An 11,733-nucleotide genomic window follows, 5' to 3' on the forward strand; every position below is an offset into this window, starting at 1 on the left:
CAGGGGGCACTCTCTGCCTTCATGTCATGGCCAATAATCAGCAGTTCAGCTTGAATAAATAGACTTCAAGTAAAGTAAATGTCCCTTTTCTGTTGCTTTATTTGATGCATCTAAAAAGTAATAAACAAAACAAGATAATGTTTTTTATTTCTTAAATTTATCATCAAATAACCACAACTGCTATAAATGATATCAATTTTAATAAGTGGTAACACATTGATGAAAGAGCAGTGATGTATGAAAATGCTCCTCTTCCTTCTCTATATGAAATAATTTATTCATGTATAAAGCCCCATGCCATTTTTGGATTTTGCCCTCATTAAATGAAAGCATTATTATAAATGAAGACATGATTTTTCATAAACTGCCGTCATAAAGAGACATATGCAAATGCTCTCCTCCATATTTAAAAAGTGGGCATGAGTTAGTTTATGTACATTCCTTTGATCACAAGACAGAGGAAAGACTTGCTTTAATTCAGCTAAACTGTAAAATACATCATGTTCTGTTCATCTTTACTGTTACTTCTGGCAATGGCACACTGTAAGTTTTTTTTTTTTTTTTGTGTTTTGTTTTTTTAAATACATTTTCTTTTCATAGATTATGGTTAAACTGAATGCCGTTTTTCTTATTTTTGTCATTTAATTTCCAACAGGTATTTCTTCATTAGACCTCACTCAGCCTCAGTTCCTGACTGTTCGACCTGGTGACACTCTGACTATCAACTGTAAAGTCTCTTATTCAGTTACTAGTGAACATACAGCCTGGATTCGTCAGCCTGCAGGAAAAGCTCTGGAGTGGATTGGGCTGATATCCAGCGGTGGAAGCTTGTACTACAAGGATTCACTGAAAAACAAGTTCAGCATCACCAGAGACACCTCCAGTAACACAATCACACTGAATGGGAATAATATCCAAGCTCAAGACACATCTGTGTATTATTGTGCCAGATAAAGCACAGTGACAAACACATTCAGTCTCCCTGTACAAAAACATCATGTTACAAATAGACTTCCAGATGTTTTTCCTCAAAATTCAGATTTTCACCAAAATAAATAAGGTTTTCACAACTCTTACTTGTCATGTCATTATTGATATTAATTCAGTTGGTAAAGAAAAAAAATCATTAAAAAAAAAACATAAAGCTTTATATTTAGTTGAAATGTAAATGTGTTTGTATCATTTGCACTAATATACCAATCATTCATATATATATATATATATATATATATATATGATATATATAGATATAGATAGATAGATAGATAGATAGATAGATAGATAGATAGATAGATAGATAGATAGATAGATAGATAGATAGATAGATATTTATCAGTATCGTCACACTGAATGTTCCTTTGAGCTTTCTGCAATTATGTAGGAAATATACTGGCAAATAACTTAAATGACCTTTGATGGGAAGTAGTTTGTCAACAATAAATGTAAAACTGGGTAACAATAGAGAGCACTACTACCTTGAAATAGATGAAAATAAAAAGTAATAGGAATTAAGTCATTTACAGACCTGATTAAGTCACCGATCTTGTGAACTTTTCAAATGTAGAAAATATAAAACATTAATTATTCTTCATTTACAAGTATGTTTATAGTGATTAAGAAATGCAGACTCTTAAAAATGTAGAAAACAGTAGTATTGCATAAAAAGTATTATTCAGTGGTCAGAGGCCAGGATGCAGTTCAGCTGCTTCTTCTCTTACAGGGTGATGTTTGCAGAGCTGTATGCAAATAGTTCTCCTCTTTATTAGAGTAGTAATGTGAAAAGAAACAGCTGTGTCAGGTTACATACACAACATCTCAAAACCATGGTCTCTTCATCTCTCTGGTGTTTGCTGCTGTTAGCAGTTATTTCTTGTTCATAACTGCTATTCAAAAGAAATGCATCTCTATTTTACTATGTTTTATTATTATTATTTTTAAAAAACTACTTTTCAAGTAGAAAATGTTTTCATGTTTCTAATGTGTCTGGCAATGTTTTTAACAGGTGTCCACAGTGTCAAGCTGACACAGACCGATTCCATTGCTTTAAGGCCTGGTCAGGCTTTAACACTGTCCTGTAAAGTTTCTGGATATTTAGTGACTGACAGCAGCTACTGTACTGGATTCATATGACAAGATGCAGGAAAAGCTCTGGAGTGGATCAGATATATATGTGGTAACGGTAGCACATACTACAGTGATAAACTGAAGAGTAGATTTCAAGTTAACCGAGACACTTCCAGCAGCACAGTAACTCTCCAAGGACAGAATATGCAGACTGAGGACACAGCTGTGTATTACTGTGCTAGATGGTCACAGTGACACAGAATAGTGACTGCTTTGTTCAAAATTAAAAAGCCTTAACACTTAACACACAAATATCAGCTTTACTTGATAGTTCTTCAATATTTCTGATATTATTGATACAGTTTCTGATCCAGATCCACAAAAACGTGTGTTAAGGCAAAATAGCGTTTCATCTCTACAATTACCGATCCACAGTGCTGAGTGTTAAAATATTATTGTCTCAGTCCCTTCACCCCCATCTCTGGAAATGTCCATTTTCAAATTCGTATTTTTTTCATTAATTTCTCTTACTTTCCCATTTTTCATTCAAATACTTCCCACAAGCTCAGTACAGTGATATCAGTCCAGCCTCCTGTCAATTGTTTTACACATTTCCAAAGTGAACTGTTGGCACACCGTACTGTTCTCTAGGATGTGCATGAAATTAAAGATCAGTTAAATACACAGATGTGTACTGTGTGAGACATATGGACAAATCAAGTCAGAGCTCTGAACAACAACATTATCTTGTGTAAACATATTTAAACATACTGTACTACCATCCATCTTCCATCCTTCCATAATGTTTTAAAATTTCATCATCTATCAAAATCATTATCTTTTAACAGATCCATTGTCGGAGGGACAGAGTTTTGCTAATGACATAATGTTTTTTCACACTGTGTTCTGCCTTGTCTGTTTTTGTCATGTTCTCATCAACTGTTTTTTTTAAACAAATTCTTCCATTTTTCCACATAAATAGAAGCATCTTATAAACACTTTCTTTTACATGTACAGTATATGAATCAATACTTGAAGATTCGATCATGAAAGAGTCAAAATCAAAGATTTAAATTTCCACATATTTCCTGATTTTCCATGGAAGAGCCTGGCTTTATAAACTTACGACCGTAAAATTTAAAATTCCATTTCTCAGAGGTGCACAAAGTTTCAAATAGGGGAGTGTTGGAGCATCAGTGATCAAACTGAGCATGCTCAAAAGCCTGTATTTTCTATCTTCACCACTAAACTTGATATTGTATGTGCTCACTGTTTAAAAATGTAAGTTGCTCTGACTTAAACTGGCATAAAAGTTGACTTAATTGATTGTTTTAATTAAACTAACTTTTTTCAACATTAGATAATTTCAAATTGAAGTTGGATTTTTTTACAGTGTATTATCCATTTGTTAAAGTCATGGAAAGGTCTTGAAAATTCATGGGTCAAAACCTGGGGGAACCTTGTAAGGCTGAGCACTACGAACTTCACATTGTTGCACCTGCTACTGAGCATGCCCACTGGAGAAACATAGTGGCTGAAGACACTACCAACAATCCCCTTTATTTAAGTGTGTTTGCTCAAAGCGTGCCTACTTATGAGGACACATACATCAATTGTAAATAATCTGCTTTGAATAAATAGATGTTTTTGCTCTTTATGTGTTTTTATTATGTTTTATTATGTTTTGCTGTTGTGTTTTGTTTAAAGTCACCATCAATGTAACTGTTGAAATATAAATCTGCTAAAAATAAATTATTTTCAAGAATATTGAAAATGATGGACAGCTGTACTTAAAAATTCAAGTTTATTAAACTTAATGAACATTGATATTTTAATTCATGGAACTTAAGATCTAAATTGAATTGTTAAGTTGGTAAAACTAATTAGCCTGAAGTTGAGAAAACTCAAAAATACTTTACAGCTGGTTGCCTTAGTTTTTTTTAAGTTTACTCAACTTTTTATTTTTTTGAGTGACCACATTCTCAAGTTTTATTTAAATTCTACTTATTCTTGTTCTCTCTTTATTATCAGCACTTAATAATGGGGATCTCAGAAACCCATTAAGTTATTTTAAATGATTCAGCTTGTAAGCAAGAAAACTATTTAGCGGTTTTCTCTGCCTACTGACAGTTAAATCTATGGTATAGGGTTTGTTGAAATAAAAGTGTCAGATTACTGTACTTCCGGTCAATTTTTTTATATATTTGTAAGGATATCCTTAAACATTCCTGTACACTTGTTCACACATAGGTATGAATAAGAAAATTAGGACACAGTTAGTTGAGAGGAGGAGTTCATGCAAAACTCTGATGCATCATCTTCATAAGCTGCAGTGAGTCTTTGAAGAGTGTCTGTATTTACTAACTTCAACTGTGATAACTGTGAAGGAGAATCAATCAACAATGAAAATAATCATTTATTCATTCTTAATACTATTATTTTTACATGGTCAGTAAATAATGACATTTGTCGAGCATTTTCTCTATTGATTTGGACTCGCTTTGCTTTTATTAGCTCTTAATGCATTTTGCTGACTTTTCAGTGTTTTACCATTTTCTCTTTTCCACAGAAATTCATTGTCAAACCTTCACTCAGTCTGAGGCAGTGGTGAAAAAACCTGGGGAATCTTTTAGGCTGGTCTGTACCGCCTCTGGATATACATTCAGCAGCCACTGGGCAGCTGTGGTGAGACAGGCTCCTGGTAAAGCACCTGAATGGGTTGCAACTATTGGCACATCCAGTTCTCCTATATACTATTCCCAGTCTGTCCAAGGAAGGTTCACAATATCCAGAAGTGACTCCATTAGTCAGCTGTACCTACAAATGAACAGCCTGAAGACTGAAGACACTGCTGTGTATTATTGTACTAGAGAGTCACTGTGAATGAGTCCAATGTCAAAGCCATACAAAAAACAACTTCCTCATTCCTGTATAATGCTAATTCTTCAAGAAATACATACCAAAGGCTAGCATTTGCATTCATTATGCAATGTAATTCAAAAAAGAACAATAACAACAATATGATTTTTTATCATTTATGTCTTCAAAGTATCTTTTCTCATGCTTCAGATGTACAGTTCCTTTTCCAAGAGGTGGCACTCTTGTCCATAAGATGAACTATTTGTCTTAGTGGGATCTCACTGGTTGACTGACACAAACATCACTGACAGAATTTAGTGTTCCCTATCTGTCACTCATTCGACGTTGTGTCGATGTAGTGACACTAGGGGTCACTCTTGGGAGCCCGAGACACCTCTGGTCTTTGATAAAAGGCCAATGAAAATTGGCGAGTGGTATTTGCATGCCACTCCCCCGGACATACGGGTATAAAAGGAGCTGGTATGCAACCACTCATTCAGATTTTCTCTTCGGAGCCGAACGGTCATGCTCACTGAGCTGAAATACTACTGTTCATCCACCTCTGCTGGATCTGACGGTGCATTTCAGTGGCTTCTCCCTCCTCTGCACTGGTGCACTGCAGAGAACACACCTGGGCGCTTCGGCAGAAAAAGAGAGTATATTTTCTGAAAGAGTTTATTTCTTTAAAAGATAATATTTTTCTAAAAGAGTGGCACACACGGACCGTCTTTTTAAAGACGCGTCTTTTTAAAGATGCCTTTCCGATTGTATGTTATTCCTGGTTGCGGTCGTTATCTCTCAACTTTGGATGGTCATAATCGCTGTCTTTCGTGTCTGGGCGCGACCCACATGGAGGCAGCGTTCGTGGATGGTTCATGTTCTCACTGCAAGAACATGACCATGGAAACGTAACGGTTGCAGCAAGCCACCCCAGCGGCTCCCCACCTCGGCCTTTCTACCTACGGGTTTGTGGCCAGCGTGGCTAACACTGAGGGCGATTTGGGGACCCCAATGGAATCGCCTCTGCCGGGTATCCCCCCACAGACCTCCCATTCCCCAGCATGCTCGTCTGCCCCAGTCAGGCTTCCGGATGAGTCCACCGGCTCGTCTCATGGCGAGTCTGGCCTCTTGTTCGGAGCCCGCAAAGATGATGAGCTCTCGAGCTCAGCATCGGAGAGCGGGCTTGTCCAGTCGGACGCAGAAGCCTCAGCTGGGCTCCTCCCCGGGGACAATTGCCCAGTCACAGGCTGATGCAGAGATGACGGACATGCTTTCCCAGGCGGCCGCGAGCGTCAGGTTAGATTGGAACCCTCCGTTCTCCCCTGAACCCACGTGGCTCGATGATTGGTTCCTGGGCTCGCGGCGCCGCTCAAAGCAGCCACACCCCGCTCCAGTGCCTTTCTTCCTGGAAGTGCACGAGGAGCTGACGAAATCGTGGGGGGCACCTTTTACTGCCCGGATCCGATTCCTCAGTTCCCCCGCCCTTCACTACCCTCGATGGCGGGGCGGCCAGGGGCTATACGTGATTACCCCGGTGGATAAGGCACTCACGGTGCACCTATGTCCGCAGTGCGCCGCCACCTGGTGCGGACACCCAAAGCTCCCGTCCAAGCCCTGTATGTTCACGTCATCCCTGACAGCTAAAGCCTACAGCGCCACTGGACAAGCCACCTCTGCCCTGCATGCCATGGCTCTCCTGCAGGTCCACCAAGCCAAGGCGCTAAAAGAACTGCACGAGGGTAGTTCTGCCCCAGATCTGATGCAGGAACTGCACTCGGCGATCGACCTCGCTCTCCGAGCGATGAAGCACATGTTAGTTTGGACAGACAACACAGCAATGGTAGCATATGTCAATCGCCTGTGCTCTCGTTGTATGTCACAACTCGCCCGCCTTCTCCTCCTGGAGTCAGCAGCACTTCAAGTCGCTGAGAGCCACTCACATCCCGGGCAACCTCAACACTACAGTGGATGCGCTGTCATGGCAGGTTACCCTCATGGGAGAGTGGAGTCTCCACCCTCAGGTGGTCCAGCTGATTTGGAGTCGATTCGGAGAGCCACAGGTGGACCTGTTTGCCTCCCAAGAATCCTCTCACTGCCCGCTCTGGTACGCCCTGACCGAGGCCCCCTCGGCATAGACGCGCTGGCTCACAGCTGGCCCCCTGGCCTGTGCAAATATGCGTTTCCCCCAGTGAGCCTACTTGCACAGACCCTGTGCAAAGTCAGAGAGGACGAGGAGCAGTTTGTCCTGGTAGCACCCAACTGGCCTACCCAGACGTGGTTCTCGGACCTCACGCTCCTCGTGACAGCTCCCCCCAGGCAAATTCCCCTGAGGAAGGACCTTCTTTCTCAGGGAAGGGGCACCATCCGGCACCCGCGCCCAGACCTCTGGAATCTCCATGTGTGGCCCCTGGACGGGACGCGGAAGACCTAAGCTGTCTCCCACCTGTGATGGTAGACACGTTCACTCAGGCTAGGGCTCCCTCTACGAGGCGCCTGTATGCCTTTAAGTGGCGTCTGTTCATTAAGTGGTGTTCTTCGCGTCAGGAAGACCCCCAGAGATGCGCAGTCAGATCAGTGCTTTCCTTCCTGCAAGAGAGGTTGGAAGGGAGGCTGTCCCCTTCCACCTCGAAGGTGTACATTGCTGCCATAGCAGCACACCACGACGCAGTCGATGGTAAGTCCTTAGGGAAGCATGATCTGATCATCAGGTTGAATCCCTCCAGGCCGTGCCTCGTTCCCTCATCGGACCTCTGTAGTTCTTCAGGGTCTACAGAGAGCCCCCTTTGAGCTTTGCAGTCAGCCGAACTTAAGGCACTCTCCTTGAAGACTGCCCTCCTGACTGTGCTCACTTCCATCAAGAGGGTAGGTGACCTGCAAGCGTTCTCTGTCAGAGAAACGTGCCTGGAGTTCGGTCCAGGTTACTCTCACGTGATCCTGATACCCTGACCGGCTATGTGCCCAAGGTTCCCACCACTCCTTTAGGGACTAGGTGGTGAACCTGCAAGTGCTGCCCCAGGAGGAGGCAGACCCAGCCCTGTCGTCGCTGTGTCCGGTGCGTGCTTTACGCATCTATTTGGATCGCACACAGAACTTTAGAATCTCTGAGCAGCTCTTTGTCTGCTTTTGGTGCACAGCGGAAAGAAAGCGCTGTCTCCAAGCAGAGGATCGTCCACTGGCTCGTTGATGCTGTAACTATGGCATATCTCGCCCAAAACATGCCCTCGGTAGGGCTACGAGCCCATTCTACCCGTGGTGTAGCGGCTTCTTGGGCCTTGGCCAGGGGTGCCTCTCTAACAGACATTTGCAGAGCAGCGGGCTGGGCAACACCCAACACCTTTGCAAGGTTCTACAACCTCCGGGTGGAACCGGTTTCGTCCCAGGTAGTGGCATGCAACAAGCGGATAAGCCCGGGATAGCCGGCCAGGTGTATCGCTTGCACATAGCGCCTTAAACCTCCTTTTGAGCTGAAGACGTGCGCTGTTAATTCCCAGTAGTGTTCACAAAATTTGTTCCCTGGTTGACTTCCTCCGAGCCCTGTGGCAGTCGAGTTTTCGGAGAGACTCGCTGCCGGCCCAGTACACACGCTAACTAATAGCCCGGTTCTGGGGTAGGTGCTCCGCATGTGGCGGTTCCCTGTAAGGCTAACCCCATGCGATCTATATCTTCCGCTAATTCGTTTCCCTGCTGGCAAACTGCGTCTTCCTTGGGCAGAGCCCCACTGCCCCAGTCTCCATTTTGTAGTAACTCCTCCCCCATTGGGCAGGATCTACCTTGAAGGCTCTCCACATGGTTGGAAAGACCATGTGATGTATTCTTCCACTTAAATACCCCCCCTTCTCTTGGGGCGAGGTGTGGTCTCTGCGGTGTCCTCCCCTTGGGAGGGACACCCCCCGACTAGACCTGGCGGCCCAGTCGGATAATCCCCCTTCTTTTTTAGGGAGTGGAAAAAGAGAAGGGGAAAGAGGCCATGACTGGGTTAAGCCTGTCTCTATCTTTGGGTAGTCGACTTGTCCCCAAAAAGGGCCGTTCGACACTCATAACTGTGTTGGGGGAGGTTACGTGTCGACTTGGTGTGCTGGCTATGAGGCACACAGCAAGTCTGCCCACCGCACACCGCCAGTTCACGTAACACCGTTCAGCCTTGTGGCGTTTTGTATAGGGACCCCTAGTGTCACTACATCGACACCAACGTCGAGTGAGTGACAGATAGGGAACGTCATGGTTACTGGTGTAACCTCCATTCCCTGATGGAGGGAACGAGACATTGGTCCCTCCTGCCACAACGCTGAACTACCCGCTGAAATGGCCGGACCTTATATCGGCTCCTCAGCGTAAAACCTGAATGAGTGGTTGCATACCAGCTCCTTTTATACCCGTATGTTTGGGGGAGTGGCATGCAAATACCACTCACCAATTTTCATTGGCCTTTTATCAAAGACCAGAGGTGTCTCGGGTCCCAAGAATGACCCCTAGTGTCACTACATCGACACCAACGTCTCGTTCCCTCCATCAGGGAACGGAGGTTACACCAGTAACCATGACGTTCCCTGATGGAGGGAATGAGACGTTGTGTCCCTCCTGCCACAACGCTGAACTACCCGCTGAAATGGCCGGACCTTGTCTCGGCTCCTCAGCTTAAAACCTGAATGAGTGGTTGTATACCAGCTCCTTTTATACCTGTATGTCCGGTGGAGTGGCATGCAAATACCACTCGCCAATTTTCATTGGCCTTTCATCAAAGACCAGAGGTGTCTCGGGCTCCCAAGAGTGACCCCTAGTGTCACTACATAGACACAACGTCTCGTTCCCTCCATCAGGGAACGGAGGTTACACAAGTAACCATGATGTTTTTCTTTTAACCAAGAAACTTTTTTTTTTTTTTTTGCTGTAAATAAATGCCTGCATATTTACCATAATTTGAAGTCTAGAGAAGCCTCACATAACTCTTGATTTTTGAGAGCATACTGTATTTCCAAGTTAAACTATGTTCTCATTTTCCCTTTATACAGTAATTCAGCTCCTGGCATTTAATGTGTAAATGTGTTTTTCGATGCACCAAGTATCTCTTGAAGATTTACCATCATTTCTGATTGCAATTAACATATGTGTAACTTTCTCAAAATACATTTTGAAAAAACAAACAAACAAACAGAAAAAAAACAGCAAAAGAAAACTAATTAAATACCCCTTTGTTATTTAATAATTCATGCATTAGCTTCCTTATTTCCTTAAAAAAAAGTTGATGTCAGTAGGAAAGATATGTAATGACTTCAAAGAACTTCTTTGCACCAAAAGGCCCCCCAGGGGTATATAGTGATATCGTGTAGATATAGGGGCAACAATTATAGGGCAAAATTTGTCAACTAATGCAAATACAGAGAGCAGGATGCTAGTAACAAATAAAAAAATAAAATAAATAACAACTACAGAAAATGGTCATTTCCATCACATTTGGCATTTCATAGCATCTCAAGTATTCTATTTGGCATTTCAAAACATCTCAAGTATTCTTAAGTATTGGGTGGGGGTGGGGGTGGGGGGGATAAATGCAAATGTCCTCCTTTTACTCCTTTTCATTATGTAAACAGGAGCATACAGACACAATAAAGAGCTCCTCATGTTCTGCAGTGGACAGTGTCACAGGCCCCAACTGAGAGACTACAAACGGAATCATGCACTTTATATTACTATTGTTGATATCAGCTACATTGCCCAGTGAGTATTTGCCTCCCACAATACTTCCATGCACGCACTCATATCTTTATTTATATATAATTCATAATCCATTATGTTACCGCTATATTTATATTAATTGTTACTCTTTCAACATTTGTTTAATAAATGTTACTAGTTGTTTACTGTATTGAGTTGAATCAACCTGCTGGCATGGTGGTGGTAAAACCTGGGGAATCGTTTTCCATCGCCTGTAAGATTACTGGATATTCAGCATCAGGTGGCTGTACCAACTGGATACGACACTCAACTGGAAAAGCACTGGAATGGATTGGCTGGTTCTGTACATCTAGTAATACAGGCACCAGTGACTCAATGAAGAATAAGATCAGCTTCTCTGCTGAAACTTCAAGCAACACAGTTACCTTGAAAGGGCACAATTTTGAGATTCAGGACACAGCTGTATATTACTGTGCTCGGAATACACAGTGCCACACATTGCCAAGGGACCTGTACAATAATCTTTTTATTTTTTTATTTATTTATTTATTTTTTTGCTGAGACATTTAAGATGTACACAAACTTAAATTATTTTAATCACATAAAAGTGCATAGAATTCCATATTCCTTTATTTATTTATTTATTTATTTATTGTTATGTATGTATTTATTTGCCATATGTTTCGTATTATTTTTTAATCCTTCAGTCTTTATTTTCAATAGTGCACTGAAAGAACTGCACATGTACAATCTCAATGTACTTCATATACAGCCAGTACAACTCATAAATAATTATTTATTTTCACACTCATTTACAGTATTTGTTCAGTGGGAATCAACTGGTGTCAGATGCAGTGAAAGATCCAACAAATATATTCATAATTTCTGTTGACACAGGGTAGAACAATAATACAAGATCATTTAAAAGATTTTTATTATAAATCTCAAATAATATTTATGCTACACATGTAAGATAAAAGGTGATAGGCAGTTTGTCTCACTAAGATCATAATGTTTTAGGTCAATTAGGGTGTCCAAACTACGGCCCACGGGCCATCTGTTGTGTACCGACTGCTCTGATGCGGCCCGTGAGAGATTTTAGAAATAGAACAGAATTTGTCTCGCTGTTGAGAAATG

General features: G+C 42.0%; 1 gene segment (V, D, J or C); it reads left to right on the top strand.

Moving 5' to 3' along the window:
- The first annotated feature begins 388 nt into the window (after positions 1-388).
- On the top strand, positions 389-981 carry LOC127450682 (Ig heavy chain V region 5A-like). The segment is given in 2 exon segments: positions 389-543; positions 656-981. Coding segments are annotated over 2 exon segments (342 nt in total).
- The last annotated feature ends 10,752 nt before the right edge of the window (positions 982-11,733 follow it).

This window comes from Myxocyprinus asiaticus, chromosome 13 (genome assembly GCF_019703515.2).
Source record: "Myxocyprinus asiaticus isolate MX2 ecotype Aquarium Trade chromosome 13, UBuf_Myxa_2, whole genome shotgun sequence".
Taxonomy (NCBI): Eukaryota; Metazoa; Chordata; class Actinopteri; order Cypriniformes; family Catostomidae; genus Myxocyprinus; species Myxocyprinus asiaticus.